Source organism: Palaemon carinicauda, chromosome 24, assembly GCF_036898095.1.
Source record: "Palaemon carinicauda isolate YSFRI2023 chromosome 24, ASM3689809v2, whole genome shotgun sequence".
NCBI classification, from domain to species: domain Eukaryota; kingdom Metazoa; phylum Arthropoda; class Malacostraca; order Decapoda; family Palaemonidae; genus Palaemon; species Palaemon carinicauda.
This window is the reverse complement of record NC_090748.1, coordinates 84,017,440-84,042,265: the sequence shown is the minus strand read 5'-3', so window position 1 is coordinate 84,042,265 and position 24,826 is coordinate 84,017,440. Positions and strand designations below refer to the sequence as shown.

The 24,826-nt window shown below is 44.8% G+C and overlaps 1 protein-coding gene across 3 annotated transcripts in view; it reads right to left on the bottom strand.

Moving 5' to 3' along the window:
- LOC137617878 (AH receptor-interacting protein-like) overlaps nucleotides 1–20,997 on the bottom strand; it is a 151,705-nt gene extending 130,708 nt beyond the window's left edge. For all 3 annotated transcript variants that reach the window (XM_068347827.1, XM_068347825.1, XM_068347826.1), the window contains exon 1: nucleotides 20,735–20,997. In XM_068347827.1, coding sequence (XP_068203928.1) covers nucleotides 20,735–20,809 — 75 coding nt within the window. In that variant the 5' untranslated portion in view covers nucleotides 20,810–20,997. The remainder of the gene's footprint in view (nucleotides 1–20,734) is intronic.
- Nucleotides 20,998–24,826: the final 3,829 nt, after the last annotated feature.

Here is a 24,826-nt window from a genome sequence, read left to right as displayed (position 1 = left end):
ATCATGTCCTTGAGGGATTTACCTTGAGATCTTTGTGAGGAGCTGCAGAAGGTCCAGGAACCACTTGATGCCATAACGGAGCTATTCGACTCATCAGTAAGTTCTTGCTTACTCTGACTTAGTTGAGGACTTTTCTCATCAGACAAAACAGGGGAAACGTGTACACGTCTATGTTTTTCCACCATTGTGCGAATACATCTTGCCAAAGAACTTAGGGATCCGGGACTAGAGAACAGTACAGTGGAAGCCTGAAGTTCAGGGCCATTGTGAACAGGTCCACAGTCGGGGAACCCACACAAAGTCAGGACTTTGTTGGCTACTAGATGATTCAAAGACCACTCAGGGCCCACTATCTGAGTCGCTCTGCTCAGATTGTCTGCTAGCACATTCCATTTGCCTGGAATTAAGCATGCAGATAGGGTCACCGAGCTGTCTTCTGCCCATTGGAGTATCTCTACTGCTAGATACCACAGTTGCTGCAAAAAGGTACCGACTTGTTTGTTTAGGTAAGCTACTAATGTGGTATTGTCTCTCATTAATACCACAGTGTCTCCTGCCAGGAACTAGTGGAACTGTTGGAGGGCGAGGAAGGCTGCCCACTTCTCTAAGAGATTTATGTGCTGATACCTTTCTGATTCGGAACATTCGCTGGAAGTGGTGTGGTGCAGCATATGGGACCCCCACCCTTCTTTTCATGTATCCGAAGAACATCAATTCCAAGGGAGGGACAAGAAGTTTTGGTCCGTCAACCACCATCTGAGATCCATCTGTTCCTATGGTCTTATGTAGACTAGGAGTTCCCAGGAATCAGTCGATTGATTACACTGGTTCTTGAGACACCACTGGAGGGATCTCATCATGAGGCATCCGTTGGGAATTAGACGGGCCAGAGAGGATAGATGGTTGAGCAACCGCAACCAGCTCTGAGCTGGGAGCTTTTCTCGTCTGAGGAAGGGCTTTGCTACCTCCCTAAGCTCTGAATTCTTTCATCTGATGGAAATGCTCTGTGTCTTTCAGTGTCTATTGACATGCCCCGATAAACCAGTCTTTGTTATAATAGCAATTGAGACTTCTTGAGGTTTACTATGATCCCCAGATCTTCGCAAAACCTTAGAAGCTCATCTCGGTGGTGAAAAAGGGTTGCTGCCGAGTCTGCTAGAATCAGCCAGTCATCCAGATATCTTAGGAGACATATGCTAGTTTTTTGGGAAGCTACAAAACTTTTCATTTTCCATAAATTGACAGTGCTTGAAGTATGTATGTATTCCCAGGCTGCTGAAAACAAAGTAGCAACTCAGTGCACAGGCTGGAGTAAGGGGGGCTCCACCAGACAGTAACTACCAACACTTCATTACTGTCTGAAGTTCAAGACAAGCTGAAAGTATGCTCCTACTAAAAGATGCGGGTTTGTATTCAGGTAGGAATAAATTTGGATTATATTTAAGAATTTTGTGCAATGAAGCCCACTGTTGGGCTATTTTAGTGCTACTAACGCTATGCATCCAGAAGTCTGCTCAACAAAAGCTTCAAGTGCTGACGACGATCACTGGTAGAAATTAACAAATGTAAAAGGAGTATCAATAGCATAAAATATGACAAATTCGAAGATAATTTGTATTTTTCCTAACCATACAAACCTTAGCTATTTACAAAGGGTATTACTTTTAGCGTAGCTGAAATGGCGAGCCATTAGAATTTAACGAGGGTGTATTACCCCCGCGCTAGTTAGCGGGGGGGTAGGGGAGTGGTAGCTAGCTACCCCTCCTCCCCCTCACACACAGGTGAATACTCACTTTCACTTAGAGGTAGGACTTGTCTTGGGGGACAGGGCTGGCGGGCAAATATGTGTAAATAGCTAAGGTTTGTATGGTTAGGAAAAATACAAATTATCTTCGAATTTGTCATTTGTTCCGTAACCGAAATACAAACCACGCTATTTACAAAGGGTGACTTATCCCTTAGGAAGGGTGGAAAGTCCCCAGCCATACTGGCTTTGGCTTTACCCGGGGACTCAGAATCCGAGTGAGTCGCACTCGAGAAAAGGAGTCCCTGCACCTCACAAGTTCCTTGCACCGCAAGGAACCATGTGGCCTACGTAAGCTTGTGTGTGAAGGAAGAAGTGTGACCCGTCTTAGGCAGTTGACCTGGAGTTCCAGAAGGAACTCTGGGTTAGGACGTTCCCAATACCACCTCGTCAGGGTATGGGGGACGCGACAGTATTGACTCAATACTCGGAACACAAGGAAGCATGGTTTACCTGCAGAGGTTCGAGGTCAGCTATGCAGAGACCAGGATGCTGCTTCCCCGTAGAGGGGATGATGAAGAAAGAAGTAAGGGCCAGACATACTTCTTTCGTTCATGCAGACTAAAACCTGATAACAATGCCCTCAACCTTCTGCTACCTGTCCAAAAAGGAGCCTGAGGTTAGACCAGCTGTTGTGTAGCCACCACAGAGCGATAGAAAACGTATCGAGACTCCTGTGGGTCACGCCCTGCAGGAAGCGGGCTGCGAAGGTCATCAGACGCTTCCAGACTCCAGCTTGTAGCACCTGCGTCACAGAGTAGTATTACTCGAAGGCGAGGGACGTTGCGATGTATCCAACATCGTGCTGTAGGGCGACGTGACGGGGGAGGGTCTGAAGACAGGTCGAGATGAATGTCCTTGAGTCCGGGCTGAAGAGGTATACTGGTGACTCTCCCCCCATGTCCTCCTTGTGTTCCCAAATCGGCTGCAACTGAGGCCAAACTGCAGCTGTTCCCAGCGCTAACCTCTCGATTCCTGTACTGGCAAGAAAGAGAAGGTCTTGGGACATCAGACACAGAATGGAGACTCAAAATCTTGAATGAATCGGACCGAAGGGTCGGGACCCTCAGATTCTGAGTCTAGCCAACAACTCAGGAGCGAGCCTGAATGTTGCCTTCCCCTCTTCCTTAGAAAGGGGGGGAGTAGTAAGAGACCAAGAAGATTGCTTACACACTGGCCGTGGCCAGAGTGAGCAGAAGACCCAAGGCGGAATACAATCCGAGGCCTGTCGTAAAAGGGTCTTGAGAAGATCTCTTAAAGGACTAAAAGTCCGAGCCATGCTCCAAGTTGGAGGTCTTCCTCCGACTAGGGCAGGGACGATCGTAGCTTCGCATGAGCGAGAATAGATCCAGCGGGCAGGAAAAAGTTATTCCTTTAAGCCTGAAGGTCAGGGAAAGGCTGAGCGACAGGCTTCATTGCCAAGAGCGGAAAGGAGTTTCCTCCCGCCGAAAGGCAATAAGACCGTTATTGCTGGAGAAGAGGCCTCACGGGAAGAGGTATATCTCCCACGGCACCAACCACCTTAGACTCTTCACTTTGCCTGGGAGACCCCTGTGGATGACTATCGCAGATGACGCGACCTCCGTACCGCGACTGTAGCGGGTTGTCTCTTCTAGAGGAGGAAGCGTAGTGTCTCCAGGCATGAAGCCGAAGCGACGCCCCGGTTCGGGAGAGATGTCGCAGTGTGGTTGCTTGAGTAGCCTGCGCCGTGGGAGAAGCTCTCCCGGGAGTTCCGTCAGGGGAAGCAGAGGGTCCAGAAACCGTTCTGCGCATAGTCCCAGTGGAGCTCTCCCATTGAAAGGTTGACAGACAACCTGGTTTTGTTGAGACCCATTGTCCGCAGACAAAAAGGAGGGAAGACGCAGGCGTCGAAGTTGTCCCACCATCACCGGAATGCATCTTGCCAGAGTCTCGGGGTCTGAGACTGGGGGGAAAACTAGCGGAAGCTTGAGGTTCCAAGCTGTCGCGATCAGGTCCCCCAGATCAGCACTTGCTGGTTACCCAAGGTCAAAGACCCCTAGGTACACTCTCTCTATGAGGCTCTGCTTGGATAGTCTGAGAGAAACATTCCCCTGCCTGGAATGAGAGAGCCGATGGTGGAATTGAGAGAATCTCAATCATCCCGGTATCTCTACTGCAAGATGTGAAGGTGTGAAAATGCGTCCCCTGCTGGTTAGCATGAAGTCGACACGCAACGGGGCGACTTGGCAGGAGCGGTAGGACTGAAGAGGGGCCAGACTAAGGCCCTTAAGCCTGCCTGAATGATGGAGAGGTATCCTTCAGGTCTTGACCATAGGCCTGGACCGGAACATGCCCCCCCCCCTTTCCTTTGACGAGTCCGAGAACCGCATCAAGAATGTGGGGAAAGGACGAGAATATCCACTACCATCAAGAGGCTCCATAGGTCAACACCCATTGCAGGTTTAATAGTTCCGCTGGTCCCATAGGGCCAGGGAGTCCGGTTAAACATTGCCTGAAGCCACCGGAACTTGGATCGCCCCACATGGAACTTATCCTGAGGCGACCGTTCGGACTATAAACGGGTCAATGAGGAAAGAAGAACTAGGAAACGTTCCAAGGTAGGGCTGAAAACTCTGCTTGACTGAGAACAGGTACTGCGACTCTCCTCAGTCTTGCCACAGTCAACCGAAAGGAAGGCTCGGAGGATGTGGTAACAGAATCTGGCGTCCCCAGGTGGTCACCCATCCAAGTGCCGACGTTGCTTAACCTCGCTGGACGGACGAGAAGCGGGGTTTCCAACGTGGTAAGGCGGTTGACTCAATATCATGGCCAGATACTCCAGATGTTGAGGCAGAGGAAGAGAAGGCTCCAAGCAAAATACCATGAGCCCACACTCATGGTCAGCATTCGGAAGCTTTTCCCGGCGCTGAAGAAGGTCGAAACCCGAGCCTACCGGAGTTGACCAGCCCTCCAAACAGCAGAGGAGGCGGAAGTCCGCACCTGAGCGGCCAAGAGGAAGGCAGGGAGAGTTCTCTGGGGAAACAAACCTGCTATGCCACGGCGGGATAGCCACACTGCATCATAAGCAGGAATACTTGCAGTTTAGGCTGAATTCGACGAGCACCCTGGAAGATGGATGGAATGGAAACTGAAAGTACCCGTCCTTCCGATCCAGGGTTAAAGGAGTCCTGTCGCCTCGTTACCAGTCTGATCGATTCTGCTGGTCTACGCTGGCCGAAGTTTGTTCGACAAACTTGATCAGGGCTGAGAGGTCGACTATGGACATCCCCTCTCAGATCCTTCCTTACAAGAAAGGATCGACTGAGGGGGCCGGGGGTGAAGCCGTCGATGATCCTAAGGAAGACCTTCGCCTAAGGTATGGATCATTCTGCCCAACCGGGCAACTCTGCTGATGCTATGGCATAGAGGTTCAGAGACACTGAATTCGCTGACAGAGACGGCAGGCGCGATATCCTTGGCTACTCACAGAGATTGTGCGGGAATGGGCATCGGGAAGCTGTCATTCGGATGAGTAACCTTAAGCATCCTCCCAGCGAAAAAACCTGCAATCCTAGAGTTCGTGAACTCCTTTTAGGACTATGCCCCCCCGGGGGAGTCTCCCGTGCCATCTGTTCCTGACAGGAGGAAACTGCAATTGGACACCTTGTCCCAGTTGTCGTAGCCGATAACTTAGGCCGACGTGGTTGAAAGAAAAGGGAGCTGGAGCCCTGCAGAGTCTGGAAGAAAGCGCCTTGGAGGAGTGAAACCGGAAGTCGATTTACTCCGCACAGCAGATGTTTAAGTCTCTGTCCTTGGGCAAAGACAAAACTCTTCTCAAGGATGGAAGGGTGTCTGAGGTCGTTGACCTCCACAGATGAGACACCCGAAGGAAGCCTTCAGTCAGTGCGTCCAGATGGTAAAACATCGAGCTTGTCCGCAAGTAGATACTTAACGACGAAAGGCCAAGGTGCCTGAGCTCGAGAGGAGGAAAGTACCCTTGATCTTCCTGTAGCTTCCTTGAACCAAACCTCGGGCCGTAACCGAGGAGGGAAAGAACCTGGTAAGCTCCCAGAGGAAGAGGTAAGCAGTCACCCCTTGTCCGATGGAGAAATCTTCAACGGAAAGCCCCCCCGCCAAAAATCCTTCCAGGGCGGGAGAAGGAGAGAGTACTCGTGCAGGAGAGGGGACCCTCGAGACCGACCTCTTGGGAACCAACTTCGCCCTGGGGGAAGTCACCACGAAGTCCACTCCTCTCTTTCTCTTCAGCGTAGGAGAGACAGCCGCTGGTTTGTTACCCTGGCCGGTGAGTGCTGGTTTCATAACCCTCATTAACGCCCGTGCCAGCGGATCAAACCATGTCTGCTGCTCCAAGGACACAGAGTCCGAAATCCTCGCTAAGGTGAAAGGGATCGGGCGATCCTTTGGAGAGGACACGACGGTTCCTGCCTGAAAAGAAGGTGGGAAGAATGCTGTACTGACCTGTCTTCGTCCTGCACTACCAACCTGTGCTTGGATGGAGGTGATCCCGAGTGCCGCCTAGGAGCACGCGTCCCTGCTGCTACCACCGGCTGTGGAATTCGCCGCGAACTATGGTCGCGCGAGGGCGAACGGTCGCGCAAAGGCGAATGGTCGCGCGGGCGCACAGGCGAGTGGTCGCGCGGGCGCGCAGGCGAGCGGTCGCGAGGGCGCGCAGGCGAGCGATCGCGCGGGCGCGCAGGCGAGCGATCGCGCGGGCGCGCCGGCGAGCGATCGCGCGGGCGCGCAGGCGAGCGATCGCGCGGGCGCGCAGGCGAGCGATCGCGCGGGCGCGCAGGGGAATGGGCGTGACGGCGAGGGATCGTGCTGCCGCGTAGGTGAAGAAGATCGCTGGCGGTAAGCGATGGCGAGCAGCATGTGTAGGTGAATGATCGCGTGATAGGGTGCGATGGTGATCAGCATCCGCAAGAGGGCGAGCGTTCAGGGTTGTGCGATGAGGAGCAGCATGCGTAAGCGGGCTATCGTGCAGGGTTGTGCGATGGCGAGCAGCATGCGCAGGTGAATGATCGCGTGAAAGGGTGCGATGGTGATCAGCATCTGCAGGAGGGCGATCGTTCAGGGTTGTGCGATGAGGAGCAGCATGCGTAAGCGGGCAATCGTTCAGGGTTGTGCGATGGCGAGCAGCATGCGCAGGTGAATGATCGCGTGAAAGGGTGCGATGGTGATCAGCATCTGCAGGAGGGCGATCGTTCAGGGTTGTGCGATGAGGAGCAGCATGCGTAAGCGGGCAATCGTTCAGGGTTGTGCGATGGCGAGCAGCATGCGCAGGTGAATGATCGCGTGAAAGGGTGCGATGGTGATCAGCATCTGCAGGAGGGCGATCGTTCAGGGTGGTGCGATGAGGAGCAGCATGCGTAAGCGGGCAATCGTTCAGGGTTGTGCGATGGCGAGCAGCATCTGCAGTTGAGGGTCGCGCGATGGCGGTCAGCATCTGCAGTTGAGGGTCGCGCGATGGCGGTCAGCATCTGCAGTTGAGGGTCGCGCGATGGCGGTCAGCATCTGCAGTTGAGGGTCGCGCGATGGCGGTCAGCATCTGCAGTTGAGGGTCGCGCGATGGCGGTCAGCATCTGCAGTTGAGGGTCGCGCGATGGCGGTCAGCATCTGCAGTTGAGGGTCGCGCGATGGCGGTCAGCATCTGCAGTTGAGGGTCGCGCGATGGCGGTCAGCATCTGCAGTTGAGGGTCGCGCGATGGCGATCAGCATCCGCAGTTGAGCTAGTAGCTGGCGAACCATGTTCCTTCAGAAGTGTTGGAGAACGTTGGCGTGCCAGCTGTAACACACGTGGGCGATCTGGAGATCGCTGACGAGCTGACGATCGCTGGCGAGCTGATGATCGCTGACGAGCTGACGATCGCTGGCGAGCTGATGATCGCTGACGAGCTGACGATCGCTGGCGAGCTGATGATCGCTGACGAGCTGATGATCGCTGACGAGCTGATGATCGCTGACGAGCAGAAGGCTACGCGTGGAAGCCTGCGCAAAGAAGAAGAGTCCTTGACCCCGACCTGAACCGAAGTTCTAGATCGCGAGGGCGAACGTGGGCGCACAGGGCACGTAACAGGAACCACAGGGAAGATCATCTTGAAAGCGCTGACGAACAGGAGAGCGCTGACGAACAGAAGGGCGCGCAGGGAAACCCTGACACGCAAGGGAAGAACCCCCGTGGGGGCAACCCTTTGCCCCGAAGGGATCGTTGTCCGCCGGGAGACTGATGTCCGTCGGAAGACCGCTGTCCGTCGGGAAGACCGTTGTCCGTCGGGAAGACCGTTGCCCGTCGGAAGACGAGATTAGACTGCTGTCCATCTGCACCAAGACGGAAGATCGAGAAAAAGAAGTTGTAGGCTGCAAACGGAGATTCAAAAAGGCGCCTCAAGCACCCTTATAGGGAGATGAGAGGCCCTTACGACGAGGCGGACGGAGGGCCTTACGGCGAGGGAGGCCAACAGCAACAGCAACAGAAGAAACCTCCGAAGAGGAGTCTCTATGAGTGTACTCTCTCGCGAACGAAAGAGAAACACTTCGTGGAAGAGACTGGTCAGCCAGTGACCTAAGAGGGGCAATCCTCCGAAGAGGAGCTCCTGCAGTTGCCCAGCCCCTTGAGCGAAACTGCAGGTGCGACCGCTCAGCACCAAGAGCATAGTCGCACGAAAAAAAGGCAAGAGAAGAACCCCCCAAAAGAGGAAAAGCTCAAGCCTGGACAGGAAAAAAACTTCCCTCGGAAGGAAAGTTATCCGCCCAAGGAGGCAAGCCTCCTGACTGTTCTAAAATGAACTGGAGAGCTGTCCGACGACACGGGAGTACTACCAGTAGAAGGAGACACGCCCCTGACGACAATACAAGGGGGGAGGCAGCAACAGCCGAATCCCCAGGACTCAACCAGACAGCTCACACCGTTGCTATATTACAGAAACGAACTAGATCGGTAACTGTAAAAAAATAAAACAAATAATATTAGTACACATTCATTCCCCCGGGAAGGCTCCGAAGAGGAATCCCGAGGAAAAGGAACAAGAATTACACAACAGGCACGTGCCCTCACAACCACTTACACTCGCGGAAGGAGAGCTGTAACCAAAACAGAATTATAACAATTATAATTATGTAACTATGTAATTAAGTAATTTAAAAATGAATGAACACTAAAGAAAAAACGAAAACCCCGAAAGGAATCGTTCTACAAGCTGAAAAATTAACAACTACAATTAGATTCATAAACTAATTGAGACAAAATGTACGGCGTAGCAACCCCACCCACACGGGAAGGAAGCTACAAGGGCGTAGTAAAACATAGTAAAAGGGTGAACGACCTCAAGAGAGAGAGAGAGAGAAAGACCGAAGTCAAACTCGATCGCAACCCATAAAATTAGGCCGTGGTGGCCTAACTGCCGAGGCCTCCACGTAGATATCGTACACTACACACACACATCTGAAAAGGAAACTTACTTATTTCTATACTCAAATATATATACAAACATGAAAACATGTTTACATATATATTGAGTAAAAGAAAAGTAAGCGATTAAGTAAAGACAAAACAGACAATGGCTGCCAAGCGAGGACCAAGACAGAGACGTCTGTCACAGTCCGAGCCAAAAGTGAAAGTGAGTATTCACCTGTGTGTGAGGGGGAGGAGGGGTAGCTAGCTACCACTCCCCTACCCCCCCGCTAACTAGCGCGGGGGTAATACACCCTCGTTAAATTCTAATGGCTCGCCATTTCAGCTACGCTAAAAGTAATACCCTTTGTAAATAGCGTGGTTTGTATTTCGGTTACGGAACAAATAGCTGGTATATGGTGTATTTAAAGATGTTTTGAATCTGTTTACTAATAATAACTAATGGAAATCCATAGCAATTTTAGTTATGGATGTTAACACATCATAATTAAAAAACTAATGGTTTTTGCAAGAGACTGTTCAAAAAATAGGTTAAAAACAACACCAGTTATTGTAATATTCTATAATTTTACTGGATACAAAGCAAGCAAGTTTGAGGCCAAAAGAATGTTATATAAGCTTTAAGTAATGCCTACATTGTGCCTTATGCTAAAAAAAAACTTGGTGCTATCTGCAACAGTAACCACTGGTGAATGAGCTAAGTACCGTTCAGTAAATGGGAAAATCCAGTGTTTTACACAAAGAATAATGATGAAAAACAAACTACTGTAAAGAATAGATATCAGTATAGGCCCTAGCTTAATAGGCCTGATGTGGCAAAGCATACAAATAATACTTGATCTACTATAGATATTGTCCTGACTATCATTTGGTCAATATATTAACTTTAATGATGAAGCATTCAGAGTTCCCACTGTTAATTTTTCGATGGGTAAAAACATGGCGTTATAGGTCAATTAAAGTCACCCCTTCAATGAGCTAGGACACAGTATCCTAGGCTAAGTTAAGTGAAAATGTGAGGTTTTATTACTTACTGGTATGGACTTAATGCTTGGCCTATGGTAACCTATATACTGTAGTTTTACACAATATTCGTAAACTGACTTTCACCAACATAATTAAATATAGACCTATCAAATAAAACACTATTAAGAACCCCATTACCTAATTCAGCAGTTAACCCTTTTACCCCCCAAAGGACGTACTGGTACGTTTCACAAAAGCCATCCCTTTACCCCCATGGACGTACCGGTACGTACATGCAAAAAAATGCTATAAAAATTTATTTTTTCATATTTTTGATAATTTTTTATGAAAATTCAGGCATTTTCCAAGAGAATGAAACCAACCTGACCTCTCTATGACAAAAATTAAGGCTGTTAGAGCAATTTAAAGAAAATATGCTGCAAAATGTGCTGGGGAAAAAATAACCCCTTGGGGGTTAAGGGTTGGAAATTTCCAAAGAGCCTGGGGGTAAAAGGGTTAAGGATAATTCATATACCTAGTTTTGTAGAAATGCCAATTTCATTGCTTTTGTTTTGGTTGCCATAACAGAAGTCCCTCAGGAGTTCTTAAAATTCCCGAATGTTAGTTATCCTATCCAAATTTTGATTTCCCATTTCCTGTATGACAGTATTAGTCCTGGTACCCATTAGTAATCCAATTAAAATGTTATTTTCATTAGTAAAATAAATTTTTGAATATACTTACCCGATAATCATGTAGCTGTCAACTCCGTTGCCCGACAGAATTCTACGGGAGGGATACGCCAGCTATCACTATACTAGAAGGGGGTGTACTCACAAGCGCCACCTGTGGCCAGGTACTACAGTACTTGTTGTTGACGCCACCTCACTTTTTCCTCGGTCCACTGGTTCTCTATGGGGAGGAAGGGTGGGTCAATTAAATCATGATTATCGGGTAAGTATATTCAAAAATTTATTTTACTAATAAAAATAACATTTTTCAATATTAAACTTACCCGATAATCATGTAGCTGATTCACACCCAGGGGGGTGGGTGAAAAACCAGTGTACAAGACTAAAGGATAGCTAAGTATCCCGTATTTCATATAATCAGTTATCCACAATAACAATGAAATAATAAGTACCTGGTAAGGAAGTCGACTTGAACCGTTACTCTGCCTTTAATAAGATCGTCTTCCTTACTGAGCGCAGCGTTCCTCTTGGAAGGCTGAATCAACTCAAAGGTGCTAAAGTATACAGGGCTGCAACCCATACTAAAGGACCTCATCACAACCTTTAACCTCGGCGCTTCTCAAGAAAGAATTGACCACCCGCCAAATCAACAAGGATGTGGAAGGCTTCTTAGCCGACCGTACAACCCATAAAAAGTATTCAAGAGAAAGGTTAAAAGGTTATGGGATTATGGGAATGTAGTGGCTGAGCCCTCGCCTACTACTGCATTCGTTGCTACGAATGGTCCCAGGGTGTAGCAGTACTCGTAAAGAGACTGGACATCTTTGAGATAGAATGATGCGAACACTGACTTGCTTCTCCAATAGGTTGCATCCATAACACTCTGCAGAGAATGGCTCTGTTTGAAGGCCACTGAAGTAGCCACAGCTCCCACTTCATGTGTCCTTACCTTCAGCAAAGCAAGGTCTTCTTCCTTCAGATGAGAATGTGTTTCTCTAATCAGAAGCCTAAATAGTAAGAAACTGAGTTCTTAGAACTTGGAAAAGAAGGTTTCTTGATAGCACACTATAAGGCTTCTGATTGTCCTTGTAAAGGTTAAGACCTTATTAGATAGTACCTAAGAGCTCTAACTGGGCAAAGTACTCTCTCCAGTTCATTCCCCACCAAGTTGGACAGGCTTGGGATCTCGAACGACTTAGGCCAAGGACGTGAAGGAAGCTCGTTTAGCAAAAACCGAGCTGCAAGGAACATGTAGCCGTTTCAGATGTGAAAACAATGATCCTGCTGAAGGCGTGGATCTCACTTACTCTTTTAGCTGTTGTCAAGCACACGAGGAAAAGAGTTTTTAATGTGAGGTCCTAAAAAGAGGCTGATTGGAGAGGTTCAAATCTTGATGACATAAGGAACCTTAGGACCACGTCTAGATTCCAGCCTGGAGTGGACAACCGACGTTCCTTTGAGGTCTCAAAAGACCTAGGGAGGTCCTGTAGATCTTCGTTGGTGGAAAGATCCAAGCCTCTGTGGCGGAAAACCGCTGCCAACATACTTCTGTAACCCTTGATCGTAGGAGCTGAAAGGGATCTTACTTTCCTTAGATATAACAGGAAGTCAGCAATCTGGGTTACAGTGGTACTGGTTGAGGAAACTGCATTGGTCTTGTACCAGCTACGGAAGACTTCCCTTTGAGACTGATAGATTCTGAGAGTGGATGTTCTCCTTGCTTTGGCAATCGCTCTGGCTGCCTCCTTCGAAAAGCCCCTAGCTCTTGAGAGTCTTTCGAAAGTCTGCAGGCAGTCAGACGAAGAGCGTGGAGGTTCGGGTGTACCTTCTTTACGTGAGGTAGACGTAGCAGGTTCACTCCTAGAGGAAGAGTCCTGGGAATGTCGACCAGCCATTGCAGTACCTCTAAGAACCATTCTCTCGCGGGCCAGAGCGGAGCCAACCAACGTCAGCCGTGTCCCTTTGCGAGAGGAGAACTTCTGAAGTACCCTGTTGACAATCTTGAACGGCGGGAATGCATACAGGTCGAGATGGAACCAATCCAGCAGAAAAGCATCCACGTGAACTGCTGCTGGGTCTGGAATCGGAGAACAATACAATAGGAGTCTCTAGGTTATCGAGGTAGCGAACAGATCTATGGTTGGCTGACCCCACAGGGCCCAAAGTCTGCTGCAAACATTCTTGTGAAGGGTCCACTCTGTGGGGATGACCTGACCCTTCCGGCTGAGGTGATCTGCCATGACATTCATACCGCCCTGAATGAACCTCGTTACCAGCGTGAGCTTTCGATCTTTAGACCAGATGAGGAGGTCCCTTGCGATCTAGAACAACTTCACGAAAGAGTCCCTCCCTGCTTGAAGGTGTAAGCCAGGGCTGTGGTGTTGTCAGAGTCCACCTCCACCACTTTGTTAAGCTGGAGGGACTTGAAGTTTATCAAGGCCAGAAGAACCGCCAACAACTCCTGCAATTGATGTGAAGTGTCCTTTGCTCCTGATTCCATGTTCTCGATCATTCCTGTCCGTCCAAAGTCGCACCCCAGCCCGTGTCTGATGTGTCCGAGAGGAGACGGCGGTCGGGTTTCTGAACAGCCAAAGGTAGACTTCCTTGAGAAGAAAGCTGTTCTTACAACACGCGAGAGAAGACCTCCTCTCTTCGGAAACAGGAACTGAGACCGTCTCTAGTGTCATGTCCTTTATCCAGTGAGCAGCTAGATGATACTGAAGGGGGGGAGGTGGATTCTCCCTAACACGATGAACAGGGCCAGCGATGAAAGTGTCCCTGTTAGACTCATCCACTACCTGACTGAGCATCGGTTCCTTCTCAGCATGCTCTGGATGCATTCTAGGGCTTGGAAGATCCTTGGGGCCGACGGAAAAGCCCGAAAAGCTCGACTCTGAAGATCCATACCCAGGGAGACAATGGTCTGGGATGGGATGAGCTGAGACTCCTCAAAATTGACCAGGAGGCCCAGTTCCTTGGTCAGATCCATAGTCCATCTGAGAATCTCCAGACAGCGACGACTTGTGGGAGCTCTTAAAAGCCAGTCGTCTGACGGAGCCGGACACAAGATCATGGTACTGCTGCACAGTCTGTGAACTGTCAACCATGGGGAAGCGAGGAAGTACAGTGACAACCCGAAGCTGTCTAGACTGTCTGGGTCGTACAGACAACTCCTTATCGGGTTGCTGAGGTTGCCGCACTGCGTCACAACAAGTCACTTCTGCTGGTTGTTGAACGTCTTCCCAGTGACACACTGACTCCGTAAACAAAAAATCCTTTAACAAGGACTAAGCTTGGACTGTATGTCTTGCAACACAGCTCAAGGTCTATGGGAGCAGGTGTGGTAACAGACGGGGTTAGTGACTGAAATGGAACCATTACCTTCCCTGGAAGCATGTTATGCTTAAATAAAAGTCCATAGGAGGCTACGCAGCTAAAGGCTCCTCTCCAAATGACAGAGTCCTCAAGGGAATATCAGAAGGAGGGAGAAAAGCACTTTCTCATCTACAGGGACCATATCCGAGAAAAGTTAAGTTCTCTCAGTGAGGGTTTCAATGGTGCAAAAGCAGCAGACTAGAAGGCAACATTATGAAACTGCTTGACAGTCTAGTGAGTTGGCAACAACCAAAGATGAATGACTGAGAAGCATGCGGTAAGGTATGCAGAGCATGTTGTATGCAGAGCATGCTGTATGCAGAGCATGCTGTATGTAGAGCATGTTGTATGCAGAGCATGCTGTATGCAGAGCATGTTGTATGCAGAGCATGCTGAATGCAGAGCATGCTGTATGCAGAGCATGTTGTATGCAGAGCATGCTGTATGTAGAGCATGTTGTATGCAGAGCATGCTGAATGCAGAGCATGCTGTATGCAGAGCATGTTGTATGCAGAGCATGCTGTATGCAGAGCATGCTGTATGCAGAGCATGCTGTATGCAGAGCATGCTGTATGCAGAGCATGCTGTATGTAGAGCATGCTGTAAGGTAAGCAGAGCGTGTTGCATGGCGTTTAACATTTCTCAGAAATTCCATGACCAGTGCTAGAGTGCTTCATGCATGCTTGCATGGGGTTTTAATATCAACATAATATTTACCTTACATTCATATCTCATGATTCATTTTTGTTTTGAAGATATTTTGCCATATTTTGCGATATTGTTAAAAATATATTGCAAGGAATACATATATATTTTTATATAAGTAAGACAAATAACCTCCATTATCATAATGTTTGTGTAGGCATACATGTATATGATTACAAATGCAAGTATGAAAGTAATGAGGTGTTATTATTGTCATTTGTTATTTCTCAAGTTGAGGAGAAAGTGGCAGATGCATGCGTTGAGGTGGCTGACTCATAGCATGAGGTTGCTGCCTCAAGGGTTGCGCTTGCTGAGTGGTTGGCGGATGCGCAGTAGCAAGTTCCTGAGGAACGAGCAGTAATTGTCTCGCGAGTTGAGGTTCCTGAGGCGCAAGGCTAAGGTGTTGTGCTTGCCTTGAGGAGGGTTGAGCTCGCTGCAGCGAGAGCTGAGGAGACTGACTCATGGATGGGAGAGGTTGTTGTACCTCAACCGAGAGTTGCATCAATGGTGGAGCAGCAAGTGGAAGCGGAGGAAGAGAGGTATAAGCCTCCTGATCCCATTGCTGAGGTTGCCTTAAGGAAGGCGGAGGGAGCTGTACACCACTGGGAACAGTAAACTCAGAACGTGGCTCAACATCGTACGCCTGGCAGGCGGTACTGCGGTCAGGCGGAGCAAGCGCAGGCGGAGCGAGTGCAGGCGGAGGCGGAGGCGCAACCTTCTCAGCCCGACACTCACGCATCAAGACTGAAAGTTGTGACTGCATGGACTGCAGTAGAGTCAACTTGGGGTTGGCAGACACTAAGGTCTGCTGAGGTAAAGCCTTAACAGCAGAGATCTGTTGTGGCAGAACCTTACTCCTCTTAGGCGGAGTGCAGTCACCTGAGACTGAGGAGAGTCAGAGCTAACCCAATGACTGCATCCGGGTTGTTGAACTCTAACTTCGTACGTCTGGCATAGGTCTGGACTTTACGTTTAAGAGGTCTTGAGACCTGAGACCAGCGTTTACTCCCTGAAAATTTCTTCTGCAGACGAGCAAAATAAGGGCTCAATCGTCTGCGGGTGGGAGTGACGGTCTCTTAAGACACGCCCGCAACCACCGAGGATACTTCTGTGCGCCGATCAAGGCCTGCCGAACCCTTTTGCCCTTCGACATTGCTTCTCCCTTGGGCTTGGGAGCTTGCAAGAGGTCCCGGACTGGGAGGACGACTGACACGCACAGAAGTACCCTCACGCACAACACTGACACACTTTGCGCTAATCACTTATCACTTTGATTTTCTGTTTGCACTTATTTCACTAAACTCGAAACTTTAAGTGGTTTGTACCTGAAACACGCAATTCTATCCTTTCTCAAAAGTTAGTAATTGCGAAAACAGAATTACAATGTAACAGAAAAATCTAATGAAAGATAAATAATTCAGTGGCTGGAAAGAGACTAAACACTAGATCAAATAAACTACGTTTAAAATCTCTCACCGCATAAAGCTTGAGAACAAGAAAAACTCTAGAAACGTTTACCTTCTTCCCCTAAAGAGACTAGGGAGAAGAGCAAAAACGATAACAACGTTACTCGCTTGAACGAAACGTTTATCCTCCTCTTTCTCCCTCCGTCTCTATCTCTCTCTCTCTCTCTCTCTCTCTTGACTTAGAACCTGAGAGAAGAGCCCAATCATATATATCGTTAAAACATATTATTGTTAAAGGAAAAAATTTCCCAAAATGAAAAGCTCCTTTGTAGAATTAAAACCATTAAGTTAAGAAAGAATGAACAAAACGCTAGACACGGTTACTCTTACTGCAACGTGACACCGTGAAAATTCTCTCTCTATCGTAACGATAGAGCGCAAGTTGAACGTTCTGAAACGTCAACAACTGCAGAGACAAAACAAAACGTTAGTTCAACTTTGAAAACAGTACGAGACTATCAAAGAAATTCTTTCAAAAACATTAAAATAGCATAATATGTTAACAGGTAAAACCGAAATGACGGGCTCAATGTTAATTAACTTCGGTACAAGAAAAGACCGCCTACCATTAGGAAAGGTCGAATATATAAAAATTAATTTTAATAATTTTATAATAAAAGGAAGTTAATCGAAGAGGCCTATAAAAGGCGGAGAGATATAAAATAAACCTATAACTTTTGTTAGCAAAATTAAGAAAGAGAGTCTATACTCTCTAAGACACCAACCCTTCCGTCTAAGGGAAGGGTCGGCCATTAAAAGGTGAAAGAGAGTTCATACTCTCTTCGTCACCATAATAAAATTAATTCCAAAAGCTAACTAAGCTAATATAGAAGTTTCTAGTATAGCGAACAGCTGCAAATTTTAGAGAAATACTTCACCAAACCGTGAACAATACTCCAAAATCATAAGCGTATCCAAGAACGTCTTGCCGGAAGCACGACAGAGGAAAAAGTGAGGTGGCGTCAACAACAAGTACTGTAGTACCTGGCCACAGGTGGCGCTTGTGAGTACACCCCCTTCTAGTATAGTGATAGCTGGCGTATCCCTCCCGTAGAATTCTGTCGGGCAACGGAGTTGACAGCTACATGATTATCGGGTAAGTTTAATATTGAAAAATTTTTTTCTATCATGCGACTTTCTCTTGGGCAATCTTCTACCTACACAGTACCTATACAAGCTCCACCCCATTAAATAAAGTTCCCCGCCCCGCCTTGGTCACACATTTGGAAGTAATTTCTTGGATCTATATTTAAGAAAGATGTACATATTAACAGCATCCAAAACAAGTGAACATTTTCCTTTTTTATAGGAAATGAAAACTTAATGTTGTATTTACAGGTATTTTGAACAGTTTTTAAGAAATCAAACATAAGAAATAAATGTTTTTCAAATTATATGGATGGGTTAAACTAGGAGACACATCTGAAAAATCCAGTTTCAGGACTGAAGCTGGTTGGTAAACAAACACAGGGTAGAGACTTAGTCCTAGGATAAGCTAAGGACATGGACGTCTAAGGGGCGGGGGCGGGGTTTCCACAACGGGTACCACTCTCCAGTAGGTAAAGACACAGCTCCTGTTTGTTTCACTTTTGAAATTAGTTTTTCAGTCATAACTTTTGGAATTTCGAGACCTATAAAATTTGATAAATGTCAATTTCTCCAAACTATTTGCATAAGAACAATTCAAAGTACCTATAAATACACAAGGAAGACTTATGATTTTCTTCATTAGGAATATTATGCTATGGTAAATATTCACCCATACTTAAACTACACGTCTAACATGATCTGTCCCAACCAACTACATAGGCTCCCGAAATACAAATAAATGCACATGTAGTTTGTTGGAACAGGTGTAAACTTTCTCATTACTTGTCAAATCAATTTCTAATTATGAGGAAGTTGTTGTTTATCTTGGTCTGAAATATCATATAAAGCTGGTTTTACATTTTAAGAAATTTGAATCAATTACATCTTCCTGGGAGTGAAGCCGATTGGGAAGCAAAACCAGACTTGATACTTAGCCTTAGGGTAATAAAAGGATATGGCAGTCTAAGAGGGGGTTGCAGGGGGGTGTAGCCCAGGGTATGTAAATAGGTAAGGATGCAGCTCCTAAGTTTGTTTTCCTTTTAAAGTGCAGTTTTCCTGTCATAACTTTTAGATTTTACAGTTGGTCTGTCCAAACGAATAACAAAGGCTCCCTTTCTTCATCAAGAATATTAACCTTCAGAAAATATCTACTGATCACAACTGGATGGTGTGAAGAAAGCTCTGGGTGATAGGAGGATAGATGTGAGAGAGGCAAGAGAGCGTGCTAGAAATAGGAATGAATGGCGAGCGATTGTGACGCAGTTCCGGTAGGCCCTGTTGCTTCCTCCGGTGCCTTAGATGACCGCGGAGGTAGCAGCAGTAGGGGACTCAGCAGTATGAAGCTTCATCTGTGGTGGAAATGTGGGAGGTTGGGCTGTGGCACCCTAGCAGTACCAGCTGAACTCGGCCGAGTCCCTGGTTAGGCTGGAGGAAAGTAGAGAGTAGAGGTCCCCTTTTTGGTTTTGTTTCTTGTTGATGTCGGCTACCCCCCAAAATTGGGGGACGTGCCTTTGGTATATGTATGTATGTATGTACAACTGGATAGTGCAGCTGATGCAAATTTAACCTGCAGGAAAATCATATCCCCATTAGGGTCTCCACTAGTTTTATGAATATATAGTTATGGAATGTAATACATGTATTTAGAACATGACAGCCTGATATAACACTACGGTAGGTTCAAGAACCCGTGCATTACTGTAACGATTAAGGCAATGACCTGCTACCCTACCATACTAAATGCAGTTTATTCAAGAAATTTGAGGGGTGTACGTAGGATAGCAGTCAACTGTATGTATCATTATGGCTAACTTAGAATACGACAGTGTAAGGGGGGTTGCAGGGGGGGGGGGGGGGGGGCATTAGCTATCCCGTTAGGTATGTATGCAAGGACACGGCTTGTAGGTTAGGTTAGGGGGGAAAGTTTAGGTCCATTTCTAGTCAATGCATGAGGAACTGGCCGCTGATATAGAACGGCTCCAATTTCTTATAGCGGCCACCTATATGCATGATGACGGACGACTAAGAATACGGCAGTGTAAGGGGAGAGGTCGCAGGGGGAGTCAGCCCCCAGGGTTTCATTATAGTGTATTACAGGGCGATGTAACCTAGGAAAACAACTACTTTTTCTTATAGAAAAAATTACGCTCTCTTCGAAAATGACACTCGTTCCCGTCGCAAATGAATAGTTTCAGAAATATATATATATCTATATCCTCTGATAATGAGGGACCCCCAGTGGGAACTCGGGGTTTTGGGTGGGGAAAACATACTGGGGAATCGATATATACACGTAAAACAAGCCTTTTCTTCTCTATACATTACCCTCTTGAAATTATAATAACCGGAGGAAAATACAAAACAGTATATCTGCATAAACTTTGGAGGCGCCGTTGCAAAGATTGTGTCATGAAAAAATACAGTAACCAGTGCTGCCAACGTCCGATGTAGATCAAATGTTATTTTGTGACCTGTCATACTACTAGGCTAGGTTAGGTGGGTTTGTTAGGTTCTGTGCCCTTTTTGTACTTTTTATATATTGGGTAAAACTTATATGGAGAAATTATTTAAAATTCGTATGGAAATATCTATCATTGCTATTGTTAGTAATGTCAGCGTGCCGTTGGTAACTCTGTGTACCATACGTCAACGTTGGTAACACTGTGTATTATTGGTAACGTTACTAATGTTATCGTTCGCAGTACATTCGTAAGAGAAGTGACACCGTGCAACTTAAAGTTAGCTGAATTGGTTGATCTGTTTGTTTCCGATTGAAATGAACAGCAAATTCGGTTAAATCACATTATTTACTATAGGAAAACACATATTTTCTGTTCGAAATCTCACCCTGTAATACAATAAAAAATTACCGTCCCCAGTTAGGCAAGTAGGTAAAGACACAGCTTGTAGGTTAGGTTAGGTGGGTAAGTTTAGGTTAGTTGGTGTCCAATTTCTTTGCACGCAGAAGGAATTGGCCGCTGATGCATAATGGCCCCTAGAAGTCGATCAAGTTAGTCCATGACTTGAAACCCTACACGAGATTAACTTGGGTATTATTTTTATTATTATTATTACTAGCCAAGCTACAACCCTAGTTGGAAAAGCAAGATGCTATAAGCCCAAAGGCTCCAACAGGGAAAAATAACCCAGTGAGGAAAGGAAATATTGAAATAAATAAATGATGAGAACAAATTACAATAATACCAATCATTCTACAAGCAATAATCATTTAGTGAACTCTAACCTTTGTTCCATTGGCATAGTCTGCTGTCCCTTTCCCAGGATACAAAAGGGTCTTATTGATCAGTTTTTCATCCATTCGCTCTGAAAGCCTTCAGGAAACGCTTATTGGCCTATTTCAGTAAGCACCGGCAAAATTATAACCTCAATTTACATTGACGCTTGGTTAAAGGCCGTAGTCAAATTAGCAATGTATAATCCCAACTTCTTATGACATTAGCCTTTAGCCTATGAAATCCTCACAGTCTTATCTGAAAATTTTGTTCGGAACTCTGAAAAAAAACCTTTGGTTTTACCCATAGATAATCTTTCACTTTTTTGTATGTAACAAAAAAATTTACTTAATAAGTAGCTTTTCGGTATAAAACATATAAAACATCAATAACGGCTAAATTTTGGTTCAAATATATAAGTTAACTAGTTCTAACTAGCATATTTAAATTGACACTATTAAAACGAACACGAAGTTTCGAACATGTATCCAGAATGTAAATAGTGTATATTCATAATATTCTTCTTCTTTAACATGCAAGGTATATCACACATCACATTTATGCCGTTAGATGTTACCCTTAGTTAGGGCAGGTTAACGTCCTTTGAGAGTACATGAGAATTTGCTTTTTTACGAATTGTTTATGCTAATGACATTAATAAGTTTTTTATATAAATGTATTAAAGTTCTTATAAGCACTTGAGTAATTGCTTACAACACCACGCTCTCCATTTACTCAAAAAAAATGCAATCCTGCAGTTCTCATCTTGCATAGTAATTAGGTGGTTATTTCAATACTGGGAAAGCAATACTTAGAAAGATATGTTGAGGAAGAGGGAAGGGGTTATAAAAAGAAAATAGCTCGGTTTCCTCACTAAACAACATGGAAGTGACATGTCAACATAGTCACCCAAACAGAATTCGTGATGCCAGAGTGCATTTGATATACTGTATATTTAAAATGCACTTAATTAAAAATGGATTAATTACTCAAAAGTGTCTATAAAATATGCAATTTACAAATAGTGACACTTTTGAGTAATCACTCAATGTTTAATTTATTTTTAGTATATTTTGAAGATGAGAACTGCAGGATCGCATTATTTTTGAGTAAATGAAGAGCGTGGTGTTGTAAACAATTACCAGCACCTGTAACTACTATGAAAACCTTGGTTAGATCCAAAAATTCTTACAGAATGAAAGAACCTCACAATTTTACTTGCGTGAATGAATTAGAAGTTATACTGTGAGGATATTCGATCCTACACAATAAAACAAAAGATTGGTGGCTTCGGACAAAATTAAAACTTAGGATTTTTATACAGTAAATAAAATACATGGCGATTTAATCATTCAATCCTATGTAACAGTAGGTTGGCCAGGGCACCAGCCACCCGTTGAGAGACTACCGATAGAAAGTTATGGGGTCGTATGACTGGCCAGAGAGTATTACATTGGATCATTTTCCCTTTGCCTACATACACACACCAAATAGTCTGGCCTATTCTTTACATATTCTCTTCTATCATACACCTGACAACACTGAGATTACCAAACAATTCTTCTTCACCCAAGTGGTTACTGCACTGTAATTGTTCAGTGGCCACTTTCCTCTTGTTTAGGGTAGAAGAGACTTTAGCTATGGTAAGCAGCTCTTCTAGGAGAAGATCACTCCAAAATCAAACCATTGTTCTCTAGTCTTGGGTAGTGCCATACCCTGTGTACAATGGTCTTCCACTGTCTTGGGTTAGAGTTCTCTTGCTTGAGGGTACACTTGTGCACACTATTCTATCTTATTTCTCCACCTCTTTATTCTAAATATGGGAGATATTAATTTCAATGTTGCTGTTTTTAATATTTCATTTTCCCTGTTTCCTTTCCTCACTGGGCTATTTTCTCTGCTGGAGCCACTGGGCTTATAGCATCCTGCTTATCCAACTAGGGTTGTAGCTTGGCAAGTAATAATAATAATGATAACAATATAGATAACCTATAGTAAATCGAAATGTTTTGCTTGTGGCTTCTTTATTATTATTATTATTATTATTATTATTATTATTATTATTATTATTATTATTATTATTATTATTATTATTATCCAAGCTACAACCCTAATTGGAAAAGCAAAATGCTATAAGCCCAGGGGCTCCAATAGGGAAAAATTGCCCAGTGAAAGGAAATAAGAAGATGAAGAGAACAAATTAACAATAAATCATTCTAAAAAAAAAAGTAACAACGTCAAAACAGATATGTCATATATAAACTATTAACAACGTCACAAACAGCTACATCATATATAAATTATAAAAAGACTCATGTCAGCCTGGTCAACATAAAAGCATTTGCTCCAACTTTGAACTTTTGAAGTTCTACTGATTCAACTACCCGATTAGGAAGATCATTCCACAACTTGGTAACAGCTGGAATAAAACTTCTAGAGTACTGTGTAGAATTGAGCCTCATGATGGAGAAGGCCCGGCTATTAGAATTAACTTTGATTTTGGAAGATGATGAAAAACTTATCAAATAATAAATATCAACCAGTTATTAAATCTATATATTGGCAAGGTAGACCTAAGTAAAACCAAGTGTTTAATAAAGGTTGGAAATCTGGTCTCTTGATTACAGAAGCAAAACAGTTTATACATGTTCATTATTGGGTTGAAAGGAAATTAAGCTGGACTACATTAAAAGTTAATCTGCGTTAACACATCACGACTCTATTCAATATTCTTCTAAAATGTGTTATTCTCTAACCCATAAAACGTAATATATATTAGATGAAGTAAAGATTCTAAATGTTTGCTTTAATTAGGTAGGTTATGGCCTTCTAAATGAGAAAAATGTCATATTTAAAAACATATATAATCACACTACAATTCTCATGATATAAAATGCAAAAGCAGGCAATACTCGGATAACCTAGAGAAAATTCTATAAACAATGAACTTGACAAATAATTTGACTTAGATGTGTAGGCCTACACTTCTCAGCTTCATTCAAACGGGCTCACTGTGACTGGCCACTGGGATGAATTTAAACGTTGATTTAAGCAGTAGAACAAAATCTGGCCACTTCAAATATATTCGTCAAGGAAGAATTGTCAGGTGAAATTGTTTATAATGAAAGTTATCATTCAGGAGATGACAAGAAACGAAAACGTTAATCGTCATAAAATATTTACATATCCACGAAGAGGGATCCATTCCCAGTCTTAAAGGAAGAACAATATTGGTGATAAATCTGTAAAGATTATAAGTATGGAAAATCTCTAATCAATTTCATTCCTTTCCAACAAATCATTGTAACAAACCGTCACTAACGATATTAGTTTTCATCGCTGACATTCTTTTTTCATAGCCGAATATCAAGAATCTCTCCTATTTCCACGCTAATGTCCCAAGATTTAATCTTGTATTAATGCATCAATTTTTTTTTTTTTTTTTTTTGAAACATCCACGCCTCAAATTGTTGAACATTGTTTACCAGTATTGGCGTATATAACGGTTCTAGACGAACTCGTAGACATATTTGGAGAAGGAACAAACATACACCTATTTTAAGGACAAAACATACGTGACCCAGTGTTTGAATTGCTCATACCCGCAGTAGATTCGAAACAAAGATTACAATATAACAAGGGATGTTTTGCATTAAATTCTTGTCCAAGCTCCAACATCAAACTTAAATCGTATGTACACCTAAAAAAAAAAAAAAAAAAAAAAAGAAAAAAAAAAAAAAAAAAAAAACCCTATGAGATATTTTGCCACCCATTCAGACACTGCAATTTCAATTATATTATAACAGTGTTAATCTAATTAAACAAATGCCCCTCCTGGTTCCTAGTTCCTTATTGCTCACTCCGCAAAATAAGTTTGCGGGCACTCTATCTCTTTATAGATAGGTGCAAAGCTTCTAAGCTTATTCTTATTATTGTTATTAAGTTTATATCATCTGTGCCTTAAATAAATTAATATCATAATGAGGTTCTTCATCTTTACTTTTATTCCCTTCTACTTTGAAATTGGATAGGATAACACCTTGCTATCATCAGTTTTGGCAACCTATTGTGGTAATCAGTTTGGGCTTCTTAAACTCTTCTTT